Below are 25,843 nucleotides of genomic sequence, written 5' to 3' on the forward strand. Positions count from 1 at the left end.
TATAAACCCTAATTTTTATAATTTATTGTTGCAATTGTGTTACAGGAACAATTACTATTTTTAGTACATTTTGAATTTTGAGTATGAAGTATTTCATTTTTTTATTGCAGTATGAAGGAAATAGCTTCAGAGAAGAACATCAAAAATAATCTGGAGAAAAGTAAGCATTAATTAAATTAATTCGTAGTGGTTTTTTTTTTTGTTTTTTAAAAAAAAAAATTATAAATGTTCATTTTCATTTTGATAAATGTTCATTTATATATTAGTATACAATCATTCACATGTTAATAAATGATTAATACAAATATTTATTTATATATTACTACATAGTCATTGTAAAAATCTCCTATTGTAGATCAAGAACCTTTAAAAGATATTAAAACTAATGGTATAAATGTTAACATTTCTACAATTCCGAGGTAATATATGAACATATACTGAATTATGAATGTTCATTTGTATATCTGAATCTATTTGAGTTTATATTTGACTTTATATGCCAAAATAAAAAATGTTCATCTTTATGATACGTTATGCACATTTATAAAATGCATAAATTTTCATTCATGTGAGTTGAGAAACTGACTTATGCATACTATGAAATCTTTTGATCATATATGAAATTCATAATGTTCATTTACATATATAGTAATGTAAATCAATGTAAGTATTATACTATAATCTTAGCAATTTTTATTGAAGAACTAATAAATTTATATATGTACATTCTTCAGTTTTGTTTGCATAGCGAAGGAAACCGTTTCAGAGAAGAGAAACAAATATTATAGTTCGTAGTTATTTTTTTATTATTATTTTTTCTTTAATTTTTTTTTTATTTTTATGAATGTTCATTTTCATTTTGTTAAATGTTCATTTATATGTTGGTATAACGTCATTCACATTTTAATAGATGATAAATGTTAATTTACGTATTGATAAATGTTCATTTTCATTATATATAAATGTTAATTTACGTATTGATAAATGCTCATTTTCGTTCTTATTCATGATCAACAAGTAAATGCATTAATTTTAAAATGAATATGTGCATATACTTAAAAGTTCATTTTTATTCTTGTCAAAAAAAAAAAAAAAGAGTTCATTTTTATACTACTAATTAAAGCACCCAATTATATCATGAATTAGTTATTTTAACAAATTTAATAAGGAATTTCAATAAGAGTGTGTGCTATGTTGTAGTTTTCATGGAAATGATTCTTACAATTACAATAAGGAGTGTGTGCTACCTTCAAAAATTTTCAATAACAAGTACAAAATTATAAATTTTATACATTTTTCATCTATAATAATGCTCCTTAATTAAATGTTCAATTATAAATGTTTGTATGTTCATTTACAACTATTAATAAAATATGTTCAGTTTTGAAATATTATATGTGCAAAATGACGTCAATTGGGGAGGGGGGGTGTAGGTAGCAGAAGCTACACCGGGGTGTAGTGTAAAATTTTCATTTTTAGGACTTTTTCGGGCCGAGTTTGGGTTTTTAAATAAAAATGCATTTTTAGGCTTATCCAAACCCGCCCTATTTTCAGGTTGGATAGGGGCAAGCTAACGGGTTAGGCAAATGTTGATCACCTCAAAAAATGTTTACAAAAGATATCATTTTCCCAAAAAATAGTTTTTTCTCTCTCTCCAAAAATTCAACATTCCATAATAAATTTAATTTTTTTCTCTCTGATATTATTTTCATTAAAAATTATTTAAGATTTCATTTCAAATTTTATAATAACGAACATATGTGAAAATAACATAATTTAAGATGTAAAGAACATATAATTCATACCTAAAGAACAAACTAATTAAACTCAAAGAACATACGATAATAAAAGTAATAAAAATATTACATATGATAATAAAAATAGAATTGGTGCGTCACTATTTTGAAGAACATACGAGCCAAATTCAAAGAACATACTTTGTATTATTAAAAACCGAAAAAACGTGTATGTTTAATCAACATATGTTAAATAACATAACTTACAATGTAAAGAACATATATTCATACCCAAAGAACACACTGATCACACTCAAAGAACATACCTTGGTATGTTCTTTGTCAACATATGTATAATCTTTATCAATTACGGTATATTCTTTCCGCCTTTCTTTTGTTTATGAGCAAATCCAAATTGATATCCTATATCAACGAGGGGCGTTGATACAGGGGCGGCATCGTCAATTCACTCATTAAATGTAGGACAAAGTTGGAAGTGAAATGGAAACCCCATGTACCCCGTTTGATGTCCACCGTTTTGATGTTGGGTCTTGTAAGTACGACGTTAACATCGTTAATGGTTTTTTCTCTCTCTTCAAAATCCTAAAATGTGTGGAGCTTTCTCTCTCTTCTGCAACGAAGGTCATTAATGGTTTTTTCTACATTTAGACTGAATTAAGTGGCTTAATTGGGAGTTTTGATGATGACGGGGTCGAAGTTGAATTCGATTCCAAAATTGAGGTATTATTCGATTCACAAATTGCTGGATTATATGCATTGCAAATTGAATTTACTACAAAGAGTGGCAGACGAATGTTATTAATTGTGCAAACCATGAATTCGTCTGTTGTATTTCATTTTTAAGGTGGCAGATAAAATTCTATTTATTTAGGACAATTTTAATATAATTCTGCCTGTAATTGACAATAATTGTGGTGTTGTTCACTGTGTTTGGTTACTTAGTTGATAACTTATGTTCATTGTTTAAATTACTAAGTGAACCTGGATGATCTTCTCTTTTTTAATTAATCATGTGTATTGTGTTAAAGGATCTAACTTAAGGCTTGACTGTCGAAATTCTGCAAAAACTTTCTCCTGCGCTCCACATTTACCCCAGGAAAACCAGACGAACTGCAGTAGCGAAATGTCGACGAAAATAGAAGTATTGATTTGAGTGTTTGTGTGGCGGTGGTACCGGATTATCCACCGCCGATCATCGTTTCCTCTGATGAAGATAACTAATTTTTTATTCTCTCTCCTCCTCTGGAATTTTAGATCTCAATAAAGTTGAGCAAACGGCGTTAAATTTTCGTCCATATAAGTACCGTTAAATTGCACCAACGGAGTCCTCGTCAGCATTCCACTAGTTTTCATGTGGGTTTCAGAAAAAGTTCCAATTTATTACGAGATTGCCATTATATCAACGAAATTTCGTTGATATAAGATATCAATGGGGTCTGGCTCTTTTGTTTACCCGGATACACCATGCTGCACCCGGGTGTATTATCTTATTTTCATTTAATTTGACTCACTTTCTAATTTTAGGATAATTTTGAAATTTCAACGATCTACTTTTACTGTATTCCATTATTTATGTAAACCATCTTCTACAAACTTACTCCCTCCTATATTTTTTGGAAATCATAATCCCAAATTTGATCGATTTAACTTGAATAATCCCAACTTTTGCTTATTATTTAATTTATTTCAACAACCTGTCATAACAGATAACTATGACACATGTCAACTCATGATTGATAAAAAATTAAGAAAAATATACTAAATTAAAAAAAAAAAAAACCCAAAACCCATCCCAACCACCTACCCCCACGGTAAAACCCTAGCCCAACCATTAACCACACTAGAAATTGGCTGCCCGCCAAGCTTACCACCTAAAATGTATGGTTGACCCCTCCTAATAACCCTCGAAACCACATGGTCGTCGTCCCCTGACCCACAAAACCACCCCTTTTCCTTCCCCAACCCCCACCCCTTTTATTCCCCAACCCCCACAGTGGGGGGAAGGAAGGGTGGTTTTGGGGGTGAAGGGAGGGATATCCATGTGGTTTTAGGAATTGGGAGGGGTCGATCGACCGTTTTCAAGGGTTAAGAAGGGCGGTCAACCGTTTCCGATGAGGTTATTAGGGGTGAACTAGCTAGGGTTTTATGGGGAGGGGGTGGCTAGAATGGTTTTTATTTTTCACTACAAGAAAAAGACCGTTTTCCGACGGAAATTTTTCCTCGGAAACAACCTGTTTTCCGTTGGAAAAGGTGTTTCCGACGAAATTCCGTCGGAAACTGTCGTCGGAAAAGGCTTGGTAGGAAAAATGACATTTTCCGTCGGAAACAATTTTCCGACGAAATTTTTTTCCGACGGAATTTTCCGTCTGAAGACAATTTTCGGCACTTGGTAAATCCAATTCTGTCGTAAATTTCCGACGGAAATTCCGTCGGAAACTGTTTTTGGGAAATTAAAAAAATACGTCGTGCCACCACCGGCACGGCGTATCACCACCTCCAACCACCCAAAGAGCCCCTGTCAACCCCAACCAACCACATGACCACCACCACCACTAGCTAAACCTTAACCCACTGCCACTACAGACCACCACTAAACCTAAACATCAGACCACCACCACCGCTGCCCACTGCCACCACCACTCAAACCCTAACCCAAACCTAACCAAAGCTTCACCTAGATTTGACCAAACCTTACCCATACCCGACCTAAAACAGCCCATTTCCCTAACCCAGACCCGATCGAACCCACCCTTAAAATGACCCAGAGCCACCCAGACCACGACCCTTAAACTGACTCAGACCGCGGCCGATCTTAACCCATGAGTCCATCGCCACCGCCCACGAGTCCACCGCCATCACAAGTCAACCCAAAATCACCATAAAATTAAAAAAAAATCGCAAAAACCAAAACATAAGTAAGAAAAAATATAACATACCCTTAAATTCACCAACAAAACTCCTAAATTGGCGTGATTTTGGGTTTTAAACGTCAAATTTGACCATGAAAACTCTAGATCTAGAGTTTTCATGGTCAAATTTGACATGAAAAACCTTAATTTATACAAAAAATTAAAACCCCAGTTGAGTTCATTGTTCATGCGTGGTATTGAGAAGAAAAAACTTAAAAGAAAGGGGAAAAGGAGAATAAGGGGCGAAGAAGAAGAGGAGGCAGAAGAATAAGGGAGAAGAGAGAGGAGGAGGGAGAAGAAGGAACATAAAGAAAGGAAAAGGGGCGGAGAAGAAGAGAGGAGGATAGAGAAAAAGAGGATAGAGAAGAGGAGAGAGAAAGGAAGGACGAGAGTATGAAAGAAGGAGAAGGGGGCGCCGCGGAAATAATAGAGGGGGCATTAGGGTTTTAAGTTTTTTTTTTTAAATATGTTCCGACGGAAATTTCGGTCGGAAATTTCCGACGGACAGAAATTCCGTCGGAAAGGATACTTTACGACGGAAAATTCCGTCGAAAAGTGCATATTTTACGACAGAAAATAAATCCGTCGGAAGTTTCTGACGAATTTAACAATTCCGTCGGAAATTTCCGACGGAATATAATTCGGTCGGAGATTTTGAATTTTCCGATGGAATTACGTGTCCGTCGGAACGCTTCCGTCGGAATTTGACTGTTTTCTAGTAGTGTTTTAAATTAGGAGTAATCACATGCTAACACGTGGCTTGAAATTGAAAAAACTTACCTTTGGCCTACCGGAGGCAAACTCATATCAAAGTTGCATTGGGATTATTAGATATAATAAAAATTTGGAATTATTCAGAGTAAATCAGTGAAAATTAGGATTATTAAAGTAAATTTTTCCAAACGCATTTTTGTTGAAGAAAGTGTATGCTCTCCATCATATTCAGTGTCTATGATTACACGTCATGAACTTACATTAAAAATTTATACGTAGAAAATTTGAACACATAATTTCTAATTAAAAAAAAATTATCTTGTTTCATGTTCCTTTTTAATTTGCATAGAATTAAAGTAAAATGTAGTCAATGAATAAAATAAAATTTAACCATGAAAAAACTTGAGTCTACCTAAATTAAACGTATAATTACAACATTTACAAGTTTCATGTAGTGATGAAAGTTGTAATTTGTAAATATATTGAATATTAATATATAGAAAGTTACTTAAATCAGCTTATCAGCCGTATATCTCTAATAGATTACCACTACAATTAAAGTATAAAGTAGAAGAAGTATAATACGTATCTTCTTTATTTTAGGATGTCTCCATACTAATGACATATTCTGATATTCTATTATTGTAGTGTGGTTTGGCCTTTCATGCATTCTTGCGAAATTAAATTGTAGTGCACCATCTTATCTCTGTAATCATGACATAGATGTAATAATGATTATAAGATAAACTTGTTTAATTAAACTATGTGATGCATTGGTTCCGTGACAGTGCTTATGCAGATGGCGGCTAATTCTTAAATAATCCTAGAGCAATGCTACATCTACCCATCTAATAAACTTTACTAATACAATATTAAAACATCATATGTTATCACTCTTTATAAGGGGTAAACTAGTGAGTAGCCCGAGCGTTGCTCCGGGATACTACTTTTATAGTTGTGCAGCTTAAATACTTTTATAATATTATATTATTTAGTGTGCAATATTAAAACACAATTAGCTATTAGCCTAGATGGTTAAAACAATAATCTCTCTTCCAAGAGGTCTAGTGTTCGAACCTTGTTATCCATATATTTTTTTTAAATATAGTTGAGACAACATGGAGTATTTTTGGTAGTGCGGTAATGTGGCATATCTATACTTAGTATTTAAAAACTATAACCAAGAAACTAAGAAAGACACATGTCCCCATCCATTATATTACACTTCTCTAACCATAGTGCCACATGTCATCTTACACTATTAATTTTTTATTACACAATTTTTTTTAATTCTTACATTAAACTTATACTTCATCTCTTCATCTTCATCTCTCCCCTTTAATTCAACCTTTTCCTATTCTCTCTTTAATTTTGGCCCTTCCACCTTCTATTTAAGCCTCTTTTTCGATTAAAGTTCCAAAATTTTAATTTCTTTAACCATGTTTCCGATTACTTATTAAACCCTATAATGACTTACTGATATTTCCTCACTTATCTCTTAATACAATTTTATATGAATAACCCGTGCATTGCACGGGCCAGAAGGCTAGTTGAGGAATGAAGTAGCAGACGTGGCATAATAAGGAGTTGAGTTAGTGACGTGGCATAGTGAGGGGTTCTACGTGGCGTAGAGACGTTTTTAGAAACGTCTTTTAATATATTAGTATAGATAATTTACCTGGTGGATAGATACAATTTTTTTTTTTCTACAATATAACCCTCTAACTTTTTGTTTTCTACGATGTACCCTCCTTTTTGAGAAACCTACACTGTAACCTTAAAATTAAATACATTTAGTTTCTATACATTAACTTGCCGTTAACAAATTCCGTTAGTGGGGCCACTCACCACTTAATAATATTTTTTTGTCGGTTTACGTGTTGGAAATGGTTTTGTTAAAGGTTTTGGGGGCTATTTTGGACCTTCAGGAACCAAATTGAGCTCAAATTTGACAGAAAATATGACGCAAATGTCCTGGTTTTCGTACTAAATACATAAACACGCAAATCGAGACATTTTTGAATATGCAAAACGAGGCATTTGTGTTATTTTTTTGCTAAATCTGAGCCCAATAATTTGGATTCTTTATGGACAAAATAGCCCCAAAAACCTTTAACGGAACCATTTTCAACACGCATATCGATAAAAGATATTATTAAGTGGTGCGTGGGCCCCACTAACAGAATTTGTTAACGGCAAGGTTAGAAGCTAAATGTATTTAATTTTAAGGTTACAGTGTAGGTTTCTCAAAAAGAAGGGCACATCGTAGAAAACGGAAAGTTAGAGGGTTATAATGTAGAAAAACTTTTTTTTTTTTTTCTTTTCTTTTTTCTTTCTTTCTGAAGACATCTTTAATTTACCGTTAATTATTATTGAGTACACGGTACACCGTACACCCTATAGGTCCCATTGGTATAGTGTCAAACAAAAATCTTTTGATTCATATGTTGTTCCTAGAATTGTGAATCAAGTTGGTTGGTTTGGGTTCGGGTTTAGTCATTTAGAATCAAGGATTATTTTGGATCATAGATTGAGAAAAGCTCATTAATCAAAGAAATGTTTCGAGTTTTGGTCAACTAAATAGGTGAGAACAATTTTTTTATATCTAATTTATAGAATTAGTTGACTAATTATTAGGAATATTTGATTCTTCAAGTTTTCTATGCTATTTATTTTACAATGTTGTTAATCAGGCACTTTTTTTTTTTTTTTTGAACAAATGTTAATTGTTAATATGTTAAGCTATTACATTATTTATATTACTCCCTTTGTTTCTAAATATTTGTCTTTCTTAAAAAAAAAAAAGAAAAGAAAAAAAATTTCTCATCATTTGTTATCAGCATGTTATCCCATGGATTCACCACCATAGTATGGAGTTACTTAACACATGTTTACAACGATAGATTGTGCACTACAGTATACAACTAATACAAGTTGCTAATTAACCATTATTCAAAATGATTGAAAGGCAGGCTAAAAGCACTTCAGTAATGTAATTAGTATGAAGACACCTTAAGATGACGAAGATATGTTATCATATTAATTAATAATACTTATTTGTAGTGGTAATCTACTAGATTAGATATGCATATTAATTCATAAAACGATACAAGTAAAATTTGCATTTGATTTCATTGCTATTACAATTGTTTTGGCTTTTTACTAGTGAAACCATCGTGGAAGAAATTAAAATGTCTTTTAAGAGAGCGAGGAATAGCTCAACCCCCCGGTCCCAGGAGATTCTGAGATCGATTCGATCCACCGCCGCCCTTGTGGCTCTCTAAACACCAAAAAAAAATAAAGAATATGCATGTCTTTTAAATTAACTAATGGTATACTTATATACGTGCTAGTTTATGCCGATATACTAGATGTCTTACAAAAATTATTACTATAAATCACCCCGTTTAAGAATTTTATAAGGTTTTTGTCCAAAAAAAAAAATTATTTACAAGATCCTGTTCACTCCAGCTTATTTTTGCTACTAAAATTATTTTATTAAATTGGTAATATTTTGTTGAACTTACAATATTTTCCTGAACTAAAATTATTTTTTCTGAATTGAAATTAATTTTACTAAACTAATATTATTTTTACTGGTAGTATATTATACTTCCTTCATTTTCTTTTAGATGCAACACACCCTTTAGCGTGGTAATTAAGAAAGGTGGGGTTTACATGATATAATAAACTGTACAATAGGATGAGTGGTTGTTAGGAGTGTAATTTCGTGGGCCTAAAGTAACTTTCTTTTTATAGTGTGTTGCAAGTATTGTGGTATTTCCTTTTTAGGGAAGTGTTGCAAGTAGAAGAAAACGGAGGAAGTATTTCTTTTTAAATTTTTTGATTTTTGCTGAACATTACTTATTTAATGAAATAAATTTATTTTTACTAAACAAAATTATTTTAAGAGAATGAAAGCCATATAATAATAACAAACATATATAAATCATAGTTTTTTTTTTTTCTTACTTGAATGTTTGATCTGTTATTTCTGATATTATATTAAGGTATTACACCAATACAACGTTTAATTGAAATAAGTTTAATTCATAGCTTTTTAATTTAATTTGTACTTTGGAATATAATCTTGGAAGCCTTTTACGGGCTAATTTAGTTTTTCATATCCCAACTTTGCCCACTTAATCAAATTTCATCACAATATTAATGTACTCCATTCTTTTTTCTTATGTGTCACTTTTCTATAACATCCATTATTATTAAGTTTTAATCTTTTACTTCGTATATCTCTAATTATAGATATATAAAAATTATAATAGTTTGATAGTGTAAAAAGAAAAAAATAGCGTTTTCTGTGTGGTTGGCCACACTATATGATCGGGGTTACTTATTTAAGGTTTATTTAGTCGGTCAAGGCTTACTTGGCCAGGAGTTACTTATTCATGTGTTAGTGATTAAGGCCCCGTTCTCTTCACCTTAATTTTTGTGAACTGAAATTATTTTTACTAAACTGAAATTATTTTTTGCTGAACTTAAATTTACTAAACTTAAATTAATTTTACTGAACTGAAATTATTTTTGCTGAACTGAAATTATTTTTACTGATATTCTACTATAATTCTTCTTTAAAAAAACTGAATTTTACAGAACTAAACTTATTTTTATTGAGCTGAAATTATTTTTACAGATTAAAAATTAATTTTACTGAACTGAACTTATTTTTACTAAACTGAAATTATTTTTACTTAATATTATTTTTTTTTAAGGTGAAGAGAATATGGCCTAAGAGGTTACTAGGCCAGTTAGGGGTTAATTGGTAGGTCAAAGTTTATTCGCAGTTGATCAAGTGTTACCATTGAATAAGTAACTCCATCAACATGGTGTGGCCAACCACATATTAAACTTTATAAAATTAAATTGATACGAGTCTAGCAAGATCCCATGTGGCTATTCATATTTCCCTCTAGAATATAAGTCAACAAATACAGTCAAATTGGATAGCGTGAATAGTGTGAATTTCCAAATGTTGCAAGTTTAACGAATTGAAGGAATAATTTACTTAATATCATAACTCTTATAATTTTAATTTTTCTCGTATATTGTCAACATAATCACCTAAAAAGATTTCAATGATAATGATAGTGTTAGAGTGTTAGGTCCTATACTTTTTATTTTTTTATTTTTTTATTTTATCTATTTTCAATTTATATCAATTGATCAGTTAACTTTGTGATCTAGTATTGTTTATGCTAATTTTCGTCAAGTGGGATTGAATAACAAAATCTAGGCTACGGATCAACTAATTAAAACCGTGAATAAAAGTAATGCGAAAATAAAGAAATAGCACAAGGAATTGGTGACGCGGAAAACCCAAAGAAGGTAAAAACCGCGGGTAGAATGAGGATGTACCAAACTTTCACTATGAAAAATATCGAAGGAATGGATTACAATGTATGTTTAGAGTATTTGAGTAGCTCGGTTGCAGTGTATTACGTCAAAGGAGCTTGATCCTTTTATAGGTGATGCCTAGGGCAAATTTGAGCCGTTGTGAAGTGATAAGTTGTTTTTTTTTTTTTTTTTTTTGTTTTTGTTTATTGACAAAGAGATCTATTAATTAAAAAACAAGATTACAACCTAAGCTAAGTAAAAGGAAATAAAACACCACACATACAATAAACTCTAACACATACAAACTAAACTGAAACATAACAAACACTGGTAAAATGTGGCTTTTGCACTTGATGGAGGCCTGATTGTTGGACGAAATCCACGAACGGTAGTGGTAAAACTTGTCAAAACAACTGACACCTGTGGTATGCCTTGACATCAACCCATAATATCTGTTCGCTGCACTGAAGAAGAAGATAGTGTAGAGACTGGGGTAGAACCCTTGAAATGGAACCAAAGGACACCAATAGAGCTTGAAAAACACATGGGAAAAAGTAAAGAGAACGAGAATCCATGGCCTGATTGAAAGAAACTTATGAGCAAGACTTGATGCTCACAATAAGAGCAATCCCAATGACCTATAGTCAAGTGGGATTCTTGGCTCATTACTACAACTTGAGTCACATTTCCTTGTGACTCAGTACCCATTTGAAAGGGTACACTTGGTCTATCCTCCTTGAATGGGATAAGACACAACTTCATTAGAGCGCTATGAACCCCTAAACATTGTGTAAGGGGAGCCTCTGTCAGATAGAAATTTTTTAAAGCAATGACTTTAAAGATCATTGCAAACTGACAAAGGGAATAACCTTTCCTTGTTAATTCCCTCTCGACCCTCATATACTTAATCAAAGACTAAGAAACATAAAGCTGCGTTCTGCCACAAACCACTACTATAACACTACCCATAAACACCCTGCATTCTAAACCCTGCAAATCTGCAAAGTGAAATAGGCTAAAACCCTTTTCCAAAAATCTAACCCTATAGAGGAAAAAACATAAACATCCCACCCCAAACCCACAAACAGAAATAACTCCTGTGTAGTAAACTAAAGGACAAGCACCTGCCAAGTCCGAACAGCAAAACCCCGAACTACCTCCCTTTGCCCCTGTACCCACCAAGAAGTAAACAAAGAAGCAAAACCATACAGCCCAAACCATGGACAACCAACTACAACTTCAAACAAAAGAACTCCAACTATAAAAAGCCTAATTACCAGACTTATTAGGGAAAATAAACTAAACAAACACAACAAAAAACTAAGAGAACACGAATAAGGCAAAATAAAGAACTGACCAAGAGAATTAAGGCTAAACTAACTAGAGCAAGGAAAAGGAATACAGAGGGGAGTGATCAATTAAGCCACAAAACTACCTCACCGGCGGAAACACACTCGAAAAACTTCGATCAACCGTCAAGGCCAACGCAAGGAAGCCGTCTCACCTAAATCAGACTTCGATTAGCGGGAAAACAATTAACGGAATTCCTTTCGACGGCGGCGTTAAGACTAGTCTTGACTCCTTGTTTCGTTGGAGAAGAAGCTAAACCACTTGACAACACCAAAAAACGAGAACCACCGATGAATTAGGCGAACAAATTTGTTGTGGAAACTCCTTGTTTCCAATTCCCAAACAAACGCCTAAAAAAATGAAGCAAACTAAAGCTAGTAAAGAAGACCAAGACTCGCCGGCGATGGCTAGGAGAAGAGCGCCGATCGCCGGGGAGCAGAGGATGAGAACAGGGCAAGCGGTGGGGAGATAAGGTTGGGGGTTTTCTAGAGAGAGAATGAAGCTAAAGACTAACCTATTTTCTAGATGAGAACAGGGGAAGCAAACTAACCTATTCTCGAAATTTTCCCTTCAAACCCTCTTCCTCAACTCAGCCCACTAACGGCTGTATCCATCTAGTGGAGGGCTTAGTCTTCCATGCCTATCGTTTCCTTGAAAATAGGAGAGTCGTTCCTTTGTACTTCGTCCGTCGAAACTGGCTTTTCTTCGTCGAAGCTTGCTCGCTGTCGACGCCTGGTCTCGTCATTAACACTAGCTGACTTTCGTTGAATTTGACTTATTAAAATTTACCCATAACAAGTATAACTTAACCTTTTGGTTGAGATAGTCCTCAAACATAGTATCAATGCCAGTGTGACACAAAGTCACGGGATCATTATTTATCCCCCACTTTCAAGTGAAATATTTCGCACAGGGTATGCGGAGGGCCCATGTAACATCCACCTTATTTCAAGTCCAAAGGGCTCTCATGTGAGGGGGAGTGATAGAGTATAAAACATATTCATGGAGCTCAACCATTAACTTAAGCTTTTAATTGAGATGATCCTCTAACACTTTGATTCATTATTATTAGCTTTATTATTGTTGTTGTGTTATTAGTTTGTTGTTATTTTAATAATACTGCTTACATTAGATTTAGTATATCGGTTTATTTAGTAAATTTCAGCGCACTTCAGTTCACTATAGTTCAACTCAATTCAAAATATCAACATGGTCTTAGTAAAAAATAAAAAAAAATAAAAAAAAATAAAAAAAAAAAGGTTTGAAATCTATGTCTATATGGAATATGATATGGCGCATAAATTCATCCAAGATTTGATTGAAATCATGTAATTTTAAAATTCCACGGAATATTCCATCAAGCTAGGCCCCAAAATTGCATAGTGGATTAGTGGGAAATTAGAATACTACTAGTATTAATTAGTGGTCCTAATTAATTTGTGTATAATATTATCCAACTGGTCAGAAGAAACATACTATAAATAGAGCAAACATAGTGTAGTACATTCACAAAAAATACAAGCGAGAAATACGACATACTTCATTCTTAAAACACAAAGGTAAACAACTCTTCCTAACAAAAACAATGGAAACCAAAATTGGGTACAAGAGAATCATAGTAGCACTCTTTTTCATCCTAGCAACAGGTATTTCCTTATCCATTTTATTTTATTTTATTTTTATTCCGTTTCATTTAAGCATGAACATGCGTGCTCGTAGTATTAATATACACTTACTTTTTTTTTTTTTTTTTGAAACCTAATATACACTTACTTTGTTGTTCAATAAATTTTCGATTTAGGATTAGGCATAACATGATCTATTGGTCACATGTCTGACCATCTCTTGATGACCTTAAAGTCCCATAGTGGAATATATATACTTGTATATGAATTATGAAAACATATAATTCATGAATTGTACTAAAAAAGAATGACCAAGTACATATGTATACATATGTAACAATGAAAAGGCCAATACAATAATTGAAATATTATTTATTTCTTGACAAGGCACAAGGGTGACTTTTAAGTACTCCCTCCGTTTCATAATGATGTTCCTGTTTCGTAAATCGATGCAAATTTTTACCCAACTTTGACCGCAAATATCTTTAATCTCACACTAGCGAAAATTATAAAAGTTAGATATTAATAATCTACTCATCAAGACGAATCAAACTGGATCCCACATGACTGTATTTATTCTTTGATTAAGAGAACTTTAGAAGATTCTCTCTATCTTAAAAAAGTCAAAGATTGCAAACATGAACATCATTGTGGAACGGAAGGAGTATATTACAAAGGAGTATAGATTATGTGACTGTAGTGTTCCAAACACTAGAAATACCTTTAATTTATGTTTGCTTCATCTAAAATGAATAAAATTATTTAGTTTCAAAATACTCTAAGAATCATTTTACCATTTTGCAATCATTGAAACGTTTTAATCCTCTTAGATTATATCATACTATATTGCAATATTGCCCATTTAATCAGCAAAATCTTATATATTTTGGATATACAACGAACAATTTATTTACTTATATAAATTAATTTTGTTGTACGTAGTGATGCTGCAAGTCCTTGCTGTGAAAGCGCAACAAGAGAATCCAGTGTGCGAAGAGCACCATGGACATCCATGCACTCCTGGTGTTAGAGAATGTTGTCCTAACACTGGACGCCAATGCGTGTCCGCACCATCTTTGAACGGTTTCATGTGTATGTAAAACCGTCATCAATCACCACCAACTACAACATTAACGACAACCTAGTCTACTGCTTTATTATAATGTCAATCGTACTTTACTTAAGGTTCATATTATTATATACTACCTCCGTATCATATTATTTGCAACGATTAGACATTTTCCCTCTCTATTTTATGTCAAATCATTGCAAATAACGTGTAACGGAGGTAGTATATTGTCCTGTGTAAGTGTTTCTGTATGTACTTTGATTTCTTGTTGGGTGGTGAGTCTCTGGTCTATCTTAGCCAATGATGGTAAGGATAGAAGTGGTTGTCTTGTGTTATAAATAAAGATTTTCGTTTTAAATTTTCTATTGTCTATTTTGGTTGTGTATTTGAATATGTGTCGTAGTTAATGCCAACTAGTAGCGCTATCAAAAAATAACCTTGCCTAGAATTCTGATCTGAACCAACATGACTTGTTCCTAGCTACTTAATTGTATCGGAATAATGGGTGAGGAAATGATATTTGTACCTCGGACCAAACATGACTTGATTTTTACCGACAATCGATTTAACCTAATAGACCAAAATTGATTACCCAATCTAATTACCAACTTGACTGGATTCGATAGGGATTTTAAACCCAAAAGAGTATCGGACTCAATTAAAGATGATGCATGAATAATTCCTATTGGATCAACAATCAAGGCCAGATCAAAGAGACAATAATTAGGGTTCAAATAAGAAAAAATCGAATAGATCAACAGTTAGGGACTATTCAAATGTTATGAGAGCTTGTTAAGCTTGAAATGTGGATGCAACATTGGCCCTACCATACTCAATGATTAAATTCCACTTGAAAGAAGGGGGGGTGATGAGTGGATGAATAGATTTGAACCCGTAACTTTTATGTCACACTTGCTTCAATACCATTTTAGAGGACCAACTTAACTAGGTCAAAAGCTCAAATTAAGTTAATAATTGAGACCTAAGAATTTTTTTATGTTCTAGCAATATATATTACCCCCATTTTCAAAAGTATGTCACAATTATTTCGCTCTTTTTTCTAGCTATGAATGTTTTGGGGGAAAAAAATACGCATAAGAAAAAGGTGGATTGTTAAAGGATCGGAAGAGGCAATCTCGCTCTGAATAGTGAATATTGGAAGCTAAGATCAAACTCAAAGTGGGGGCTATCTTTGATAATTATTTTAACAAAATAAAATTGGCTGGGTTACACGTGAAGTTGGCTGAAAGTTGGAAGAGTTGTCCAAGTTTTAACATACTATCTCTATTAATTTTTATGTGCAGCTTTAAGATATTATTTGTGAGATATAAAATATTTCAAAGTTGCACAATAAAAATTAAAGGAGGTAGTATATAACTACATAAGATCAACAACATAAAGCAATGACAATACAAGTAATTAAGTACATAACATTTTTTTTTTCTTTTTTTAATTGACAAGAAATTAAGTATATACATAATTAAGTTACAATCTTACATAGCACAATTGTAACACTTTTACACTAGAAAAGACATATTATTCATCACTTTTTATTTTACAATAAGATACGAGTATATATGACAATTAAAAGTGCTACATTTTACCAGCTTAATATATAAACTGGACTTTATGTAATTAAAACACAAGTGATGGCATGCATGCATGTAAAATAAAGATTTAAACATAGGATTATGAAGTTGCGATATTTTCGCTAAATATTTGGTTCAAGCGTCTCACTTCCTTGGGACTTATGAGTGTGATTGCCGAAGCTATTTCAGGTGGTAAATTGCCGGCAAACAGCGCGGTGGATGCAATTTGGAAACCTGGGTTTGCTCCATTCAACCCAACAAAAGCAAGAGCTCGAGTTTTACCAACATTGATCTGGAAGTGAAGCAAAGTTTGTGGAAAAATCATAGAATCACCCGGCTGTAAGACTTTATAGTATGCCGTGTTGTTTGTGTCAATAATCCCTGCAATAATTGTCCCGTTTATGAGAACAATCATTTCTGATGTTCGGTGAGAGTGTGCAGGGACAACTCCTCCTACAGCCAAATCTAACCTTGCCATAGAAAGACCTAAACCATTTAAGGCTGGGAATGTAGTGTGATTTGCTCGAGTTACATTGTTTCCAAATATGTTAGTGATGGATTTTTCACCACGAAATCCAGTGAAAACAAAATCATCAGTTGTGATTTTAGAAGGATCTTTGCATGCATACCCTTGAGGTCCCCTAGGGAGACTAAGGTCTGCAATACAATAATCGATTTCGATATTTGCACTACCTGCTGAAAGAGGCTTAGCTAAAAGAAAGAGCATGAAAAAAATTGCTAGACCATTCATCGTGGTAAAGGCTAAAGATAACTAGCCTCTTAAGAAACAGTGGGGCTAATATAAGGTTAGCTTTAGCTTTGTGGATTTACGTCCTTGCATCTCTTAGCAACAATTAGCACCTTATATATGCTGAAATTCGGTACGTAAATATAGAAAAATCCTAAAATTTAAAAACTTAAACAAAAATAGAAAGTTATTAATTTTGTTCTCTTACTGAAGTATCAATTGTACAACATGTCAATGACTGTTGTTTATCACGTAAATGCGTAGAATACAGTTGATTCAATATGATTAAAAATTGAGGATGTCAAAAGACCTAAAAGAGTTTAATTGATTCTTGGATTGTAGCCTAATTGTTGTGTAAAAATAAATAGTGTGTACGCGTTCAAGTTTATAGTATTTGTTATGTGTACTAGAAGAGTTTCTACTAAAATATACAAGCCTTATACTGCATGCGTTACATGCATTAATTTTAGTTACTTTAATACTTTAACTTGGTCGACACAAAATAGTAACTTGAAAAAATAGTCCCTGTCAAAAAAGAAATAAATAGCCCGCCTGAATTATCAACATGAATAGTAATTGTAAAGGACATCAAGAAACGAGAATGGAGTAATTTTTTTTTACTACCTCCGCTCCAAATTACTCGCAACTTTGGAATATTTTATATCTCACAAATAATACCCTAAAGTTGCGAGTAATTTGGACCGGAGGTAGTATTATTAGAGTACTCTGTAGTATTTTTATTTAGTAGTGGAATAATAAATGTGTTTACAATACTACATTACTCCATTTTGTTTTATTAGCTTCTTGATTAAGTCTAGCTGATTTCGATTTATACCTAACTTCAACATTTTCTTTCGAGGGCACCAGTTACAAAATTCTAAAAATGTGATCTAAGAATTATTATGCAACTATCGCGATTAAAAACCCTCTTATAGGAAATGAACAATGACCCAAAATCTAATATAGGAATTAACCACAAATGTTGGAAACCCTAATCCAAGAATTGGCCATCTTAACTATTCATCTAATTAAGTTGAAATTAGGAAGTTGTGTGCCTGATTATAAAAAGATTGTTAGGTATTTTTGTTTCAATATTGAATAAGTGGTAGGTAGTGGATTGTTAGCAAAATCTTAAATTTCTTTTGACTAGGGTGGTTAGCGTGTGCATTGCGTGTAATATACCTAGTCATGTCCCTTGCACTCTTTCAGCTTTGTCTTATAACACACTTCTATTTGTTGGTAGTGTTTTGGGTGTTTTTGTCTTTCAGGAGAGTTACGTCACAAAGTTTAGTCCGGCTCGAGCTGTACCTACAAAAACACGGAGACTCCGATTGTTGGAGCTCCGCCTCCGACAGTCAAGTTAATTAGTAACTTGAAAGGGAATAAAGATTGCGGAAATTTAGGTGGGTATCTTCTCGGATTTCGAGATCAGGTGTTCTCTTATGAGACAGAACATGGGTGTAGTAAATGATTAGATGTCCCCAAAATGAGGGAATATCTCTCTATTTATAGGGTCGTTGGGAAATGTGCCCCTCCCTAGGTCACTCTGACCTAGGTCTGATGGGCTGCGTCACAAAGTGCGATTCTTGGGAATTGGGCCCTTGAAGGTCGCAATTCTGAGGAATATATGAGGTATCCACGTGTCAGCTAGTGAATGGTCTTCGGTGACTTGCCAGCCCTTGACACGTGAGACTATCTCATTGGTCCATGTGTCTAGGGTAATTTTACCCTAAACATTTGCCCCTCACAGGGGTGATGTGGCAGGCCACGTGGCGCCTGTGACACGTGTTCCCCCGTGAGAGGTGAATAGTAAAAACGGCTAGCTTAGTAATAAATCCGGAGTGTGACGGGGATACCCCCGTTTTACCCCTCTATGAATAGGGTTTTACCCCCCTTCCTTCTTTCACTATTTCCATCATTTTGATTTTCTAGAGAGAGAAAGAGAGATTCTTAGAGAGAGATACTCTAATTCCGTCTGCGTCAGTTTTTTCTAGACTCTCGTGTGCGTACTTGTCAGCACCCGGTCACCCGCCTGTTGTAGTTTTCAGATTTTTAGAGCTTAAAGTAAGGTAACCGCTTGTACCCTCTTTCAGCTTTTTCTTCATTTCTGTCTGTATTTATTCTTTTTTCGGTTTGTATACCTTCTTCGAAAATAAAAATGGACTCTCCATCCACACACTCGGCAATGTCTAGGACATTCAGCCGGTCTCCTGGTACGGCCGAATCTAGAACATGGGGTTGCCTTTTATGATCAGTCGGAACTGCTTGCTCATCCACGAATTCCTCCCTCTCAGTGTCTGTGCAGGACACAATGGCCAGAGTAAAACAAACGGCTGTTAAGCCCAGACGGCGGTTCGCTAGGGAAGTGCTCGCAGATGAGCTTATTCGAGACGGGGACTACGATGGTCCGGATGAGCAAGATGGCTCTTCAAATGGTGCCCCCTCTTCCCATAATAACGTGAGGGAGGTAGACGTTAAGGAAGTTGTCTCCTCTCAAGAGGCTGAAGAGGAATCATGCGGTGAGGAGGCCGCCGAGTGATCAAGGTCAGAGGCTTCTGGCTCTGAACAAGATAATTTTGCGGCTAACTGCCAGCAGTCGGCTAGGACCTCTTCTTAATTACCGTGACCCGAAGAAGATAAGGATGCTTCCGGGTGATATAGCCTTGTTGAAGAGCGGCTTCAAAGCCTTCAAGGAAAAACACCCCTTTGGACAGGGGTGGGATATTATTGTTCCGCATGGGGATGCTGTTATGGTCTGGGGGAATAACATTGATGATGCAGACAACTACTTTGTTTGCTTCGGGGCGATAATAGAAGCCGGCCTTCGATTCTTCCTCCATACAGGAATAAGGAAAATCCTTAAAGGATACGATATGGGCGTCTAGCAGCTCATCAATCTAAACTCGTGGATGAATATACTGAGTTATATTATTGCTGCCTGTGAGTTCTAGAATATAGACCACATCTTTTCCGCCTTCGCTCATATGCATTACCTGAGCAAGGTCCCAGGCAGTCATGGGGCGTGGTATACTCTTACCACCCTACCCCAATACCAGATGACTTTAGACAAGGTGTCCAAATGGACCGGGTGGAAGGAGAAGTTTTATTTGATCTCCTCCTCCTCACTGAGATACAACCGGACTCTACGCCGGTATAATAAGGAACCGGCTCTCCTAGGTAAAAAATGTGTCCTTCCTGTACTCTCTTCTAGAGCCGAGAGCAAATAATGGACCCGGGTTTTTTTCGGGACCACAACTGAGGCATTTGGGGATAGGACTCAGATTATTGTGCCAAAGAACTTGATCCCCCATCCGGAATTTTTTAAGGATGAAAGATTCCTGTCCGCCTGCGGGCTAAGCACCATGTTTCCCAAGGATAGATCCACCTTGCATCCGACAGATTTGCCGTCTTTGTTTATGTACTTTAACTTTTTATTGCTTTGACTAAATTCCTGTTTGCCCCTTGCAGCCGACGCCTTGAGAATAGTAGACCCTAAGAAGACCCTGGCCAAAATCTGCTGCGTAACTGCGCAAGGAGAATCTGCTTGCCAAAAAAGCAGCCATGGAGGCCAAAGAGGCCAAGAAAGGCGGGGTAAGACCGTCTGACCTGTCTTTTTTTCTTTTAATTTCTTTAAAGGGTTTTTGCCGGTTGTTAACTTTCTGATCTTTCCTTTGTAGGACGCCAGCAAAAACATTCCTCGCTTCATCTCCAAACTTATCAAGAGACCGGGAGATGAGCTGAATAAAACACCGGCTGCCAAGGCCGCGAAGAAGAACCCTTCCCAGTCAACTTCCTTTGCCAATCCGGATCGTCTTACGACCGGTGGCAAGTCACCCTCCGTTCTGAGGCTTTGAGTGAAAGTTCATAGTGTTAGGAGAAGAAAGCGTCGGATGCCTATGAGGCATCGAAGAGTGGCCAGCCACTCAATGCTGCAGGCGGTGCTGCAGTGACTGGGGAGGGGGAAACCCCACTTCCCCAAACTCAAGGTAAGACCCGAATTGAAATACCTTGGCCACTTGACTTCATGCGAGTCAAGACTATGGTCGACCCTTCCGGAGGTTCAGTAAGCAGCCGGCAACGGATGAATGCCAAATATGCTGCATCTCTCTCACCAAGTACTTCTTTTGGTGCAGATGCTACCTCCGGGTCACCGGACCTCCCGGCGTTTGCCAGGAGGATGGTGAGGACTCCTACCCGGTCTGAGAAGCTTTCAGTTCCTGATCTACAGGTGGTGGATTTTGACCGGATAATGGGCCAGCTAGCAGAGGTAAGTTGTTCTCCGACTGAACACTTGTATTTTTTCTTCTGATTTTATTAAGTATTAACTTTCCGGCTGCCCCTTTCTAGGTTATGCTGAGAGTGGATGGGTTTCTGGGCCCCTTCAAGCGGAAACAAGAAGAGGTAAATGACGCCAAACGGAGGGCCACTCAAAACCTTAACTCTGCTAAATATGCGAATTTTATGTCTGAATGTTCAATCTGACCTCAAGGCATTGGAGGAGGCTGACTAGGAGAACACAAAGCTCCGGGCAGACGTCACCCGGTTGGGGATCGATCTGGTCAACCTGAGGAACCAGCAAAGCGATGCAATTGCTAAGGAGCAGTGCCGACTGGTGGAGGACAGTGAGGCCCGCCTGAAGATAGCCTGGGGGCTCCTCTATCTAGACATAGACTTTGAAGTCTACTAACATCGGTATGATTACGCCACCGCGGTGTATAATGCCCGAGTTCTGGGAGAGGCAGCTCCGCCTCGCTTCAAAGTCTGGGCTGCTGAGCTGGGATATGAGGTCTCAGATGATGAGGAGGAGCCGGCTGAGGGCCAGGAAAACCAAGGAAGCTTGGCTCAAGCGGCTGAAGATCAATCAAGAGCCCTCTCTGCCGGTCAAGACCAGCCGGAGCAGCAGCAACCTCAGCAACCTTGAGTCATCCACCCAACTTGTAGGCCGAGTATCTTTGTGTTTTACCGACTATGGAGTCGGGTAACATTACTTTTCTTTTCTCTCTGCAACGGATGTGTTTCCGGTTAACAATCTTGTTTGGCCTTTGTGCCAACTTTTAATTTGATGAAGTATTCCGACTCAGTAGGTTTTTTTTATATTTGCGTTTGGTTTTTGAATTTTTAGTTTTGCATGTATACTTGATATTTTTTTTCCTAACTTATCGAAAGCATGCGCCAAATGATACACCCGGCTGTTTTTGCCCTTGGGCGACTGTGTGGTTGGTTTTAACTGAAATTGATTGATTGGCTTGGAAATGTCTGATATTTTAAAGAGCATGATATATTTGTAGTCCAATCAATCACAGTAGTGATTGCCCCAAACCAAGTGAACAACCATTCAAACAACAGGTGTTCCAGCCATTTACCCAGACGGTAAATAACCGTCTGAAAAGATTGCATAGCCATTACGCAACTCTTTTTCCCCGAAGGTAGAGTCTACATAATTTTGGAATGAAAAGCCCAAGTAAGAACTTCGGTCGGTCATCAGCTGATGTCTTGGGACATCCGGTGTTTCGAAAACTTGGTCGTTCTTTAGACTGTTCTAGTTAGACGGCTATGAGTGGACCAATTTGGTCGTTTAATCTTTGCTGTCTGCATAGGTACGTAGAGCAAAGAAATAGGCTGCTCTCTGCGACGATTGTACCCGGAGGGGTGTCGCCGGACGCCATTGTCCATATTGGGACAGACGATTTTGTAAAATAAACAACCATCCGGCCATTGTCCTCTCGTCTTGGTGAAGACCGGCTGTATATTTATTGAGCCTTTTTGTGCCTAGTTTATTTATCTGGCCGTGGGCCGCGTGTTACTTGGACGTTGAAATTTACTTATCTGGTTTAGCAAATGATCCGTCTGTGCATTGCCCAGACGGTATATAAAGGCAATAACATAATTGAAAACAAAAAGCAATTTTTCATTAATAAACTTCTTGTTTACAAAAAATTTACAATTCTTAGAAGTAGTACTTTTTTAAGTAATCTACAATCCAAGTCCTAGGCAAGCGCCTGCCGTTTGGGGTTTCCAGGCGGTAAGTGCCGTCCCTAACTTCCTCATAAATCCGATAGGGGCTTTTTCAATTTGGAGTCAGCTTTCCAAACTCATTGGCCCTACTGGTTGCCTCCATTTTTCATAACACGAAGTCACCAACTTTCAAAGGGCGCTTGTGCACTTTCTTGTTGTAGGCTCTCGTAATTCTCAGATGGTATATCTCATGACGCAAGGAAACATTGCCCCTGCGTTCCGGGAGGGAGTCCAATGCCAGCAGCATGGCCTCTCAATTTGTCTCTTCATCAGCACCGTATACCGTGAGAAATAGGGTTTCACCGGTCGCCTCTTTGGTAGTTGTCTAGATGGCCCATAGGACATGAATTAATTCTTCTGCCCATAAACCACCGGCTCTTTCAATTTTCTTTTTGATACCGTTTGAGATGCACTACTACAAAAATTGGCAAAGAGACCCGTTAAAATATGTCTGAGAGACCGCATCACAACGGGTCTCTATCTCAGGGGTCTGTTTGATAAAGAGACCCGTTCGTTAGAGGGGTCTGATTTTGAGGACAAAGAGACCCGTGGTAAGTGATAGCGGGTCTGTTATATATGTTACAAAATTAATAATTTAGAAGAAAAACAAACCTGTTATTTGAGGCAAGGGGTCTGTTTGGTGGTATCAAACAGACCTAGTATATCAAATAACGGGTCTCTTTATTCTCCAACTTTTTTAAAAAAAAATAATTTTGCTTTTTATTTGTTGTGGTTTGGCAGGTTCACATTTGAATTTTGAAAATTTTGTTTGTATGCGTAAAAATTGGCGAATAAATCAGATGATGTAAACTGTAAGTTACAATTCAATACCACAGAAATTAGCAATAGAATGAATAGATTAAATTATAATTGATGTGATACAAAAAAAATTTATCAACATAAAATTGAAACAGAAAAAAGAAAAAAAAAAATTGAATTTTACTGAAATTTACAATTATAGTTACATCAATAAAGACTTGAATACTCCATATTCATCTCCTTTTGATTGAGCATTTCTTGTGATGAAATCACGCAAATCTGACAAAAAAAAAATTAAAAGAAGAGAAATTGCTCTTAATGAATTATATAAAAGCTATAGTACTCATAATTATATTAGTGATCCAACAAAAATAAGAAAAATAAAAAAGCTAATTAATTATGTAACATTTATTCATTGAGATAACACTACACTACAACCAAAACTCTATTATACTTATAAACAACATATACCCATGAGCATAATAAGACAATGTAGAATAACACCTGCAACTACGCATTGTTAAAGTGAATGAACTACCCGCAACATCATCTCGGCCGAACCTCCATTAATCAACCAATTTTGAAAAAATTACCTGAAGGCGAGATCCGAAAAGGGGACTTCAGCCAAAACGAAAATAGGTAGTTGTAATTAAGAATTCTACTAGAAAAATTATTTGAAAACACATTCAATAATAATAATAAAAATAAAAAAATATCAATCTATAGATCGATTACCTCAATTTTGATAGGAATTCCGCTCATCATTTAAGACAACAATTCTTCCTATTTCCAGATCTATTAGCATACGAGGTTGAACTTCTTTATGCCATTGAAAAACTGAAGTATACGTTGAATAGGGTTCGATATTGGGAAAAGTTGAATGCGATTGATGATAGTTTATGTTATTTATTTTTCCACATCTCCCGTTAACTAGATGATTTCTTGAACTTCAGAAAAATGTAAGGATGAAAAGTAAGCAAATTGAGGGGAGAGAACGAGCCCCTATTTACCATTGCAATGTTTTGATTTAATGGAGAAGGGAAGAGCAAGTGACGGCGGATTGAGAGGATGAGGGATTTATTTTGGGGTTGGGCTTGGTTTGGGCGGAGGTTTTTAAGATCAGAGGAGAGAATAGGTGAATGACTTGATAAGGGATATATTAATATAAAAAAAAAAAGTACGGGATAAAAAGGTCGGGGGAGCAAGGGTAAGACCATCAAAAGTAGAGAACGGGTCTCTTATCTCTTCTTCTTTTTTCCTAAATACACATAAGAGACCCGTTATAATTAATATTGGATCTCTTATATCAAACAGATCTGTTAATTAAATAACGGGTCTTTAATTGGGGGTCATTTTTCCAAGTTTTGTAGTAGTGATGAGTTTGTTGAAGACTTCAAGTTGGCCGTTTGCCTGGGTCGACCGGCTGATGCAAAACAGTGTGAGATCCCTTGATCTCCTAACCAAGTCTTAAGCTGAGACGTTTCAAACTAAGGGCCATTATCAAACAGCATAGACATAGGAACCCCAAACCGGGTGATAATGTTCTTCCATATGAAAGAGATGACATCCTTTGTGTTGGTGTCCTTAACCGCCTTTGCCTCCACCCACTTAGCGTAAAAGGACCTAGAATGTCCATGCCCCATTTAGCAAATGAGACTGGGTTGTGGATTGCCGTCAGATCAGTAGCCGGGCGGTAAATAAGCTTGTCAAACCTCTGGCATTTGTCGCATTTCTTCACAAGTTCTTTGGCATTTGCCTCAAAGGTAGGCCAAAAATAATGTCGCCCTGCTCTGACGGCTAAAACCTGCCACCTATGTGGGAGGCGTAGTATCCCGCATGCAATTCTTCGAGAACTTCGTTCCCCTTTTCTAGGGTAACACACTTCAATAAAGGTTAAGGAAATCAGCCTTGAAGAGCTCTCTATTTCTCATGTCGAAGTTTGCTGCTCGTTTCTTCATG

The 25,843-nt window shown here is 35.9% G+C and overlaps 1 protein-coding gene and 1 long non-coding RNA gene across 2 annotated transcripts; one reads left to right on the forward strand and one right to left on the reverse strand.

Annotated features, from left to right (window-relative positions):
- Window positions 1-13,600: 13,600 nt before the first annotated feature.
- On the forward strand, window positions 13,601-15,070 carry LOC145606313 (uncharacterized). Its single transcript, XR_014105239.1, has 3 exons — window positions 13,601-13,725; window positions 14,647-14,889; window positions 14,993-15,070. It is a non-coding gene; the product is annotated as an uncharacterized LOC145606313 (long non-coding RNA).
- A 1,392-nt stretch (window positions 15,071-16,462) lies between these two features.
- On the reverse strand, window positions 16,463-17,113 carry LOC145604010 (auxin-binding protein ABP19a-like). Its single transcript, XM_081659966.1, has one exon. The coding sequence runs from the start codon at window positions 17,111-17,113 to the stop codon at window positions 16,463-16,465; it is 651 nt and encodes a 216-aa protein (XP_081516092.1).
- Between the last annotated feature and the right edge of the window lie 8,730 nt (window positions 17,114-25,843).

This window comes from Chenopodium album, chromosome 22 (genome assembly GCF_948465745.1).
Source record: "Chenopodium album chromosome 22, dcCheAlbu1.1, whole genome shotgun sequence".
Taxonomy (NCBI): Eukaryota; Viridiplantae; Streptophyta; class Magnoliopsida; order Caryophyllales; family Amaranthaceae; genus Chenopodium; species Chenopodium album.

Excerpts from the sequence above, each read along its gene's own strand:
- LOC145604010 (XM_081659966.1), bottom strand. The coding sequence starts at position 17,113 with ATGAATGGTCTAGCAATTTTTTTCATGCTCTTTCTTTTAGCTAAGCCT.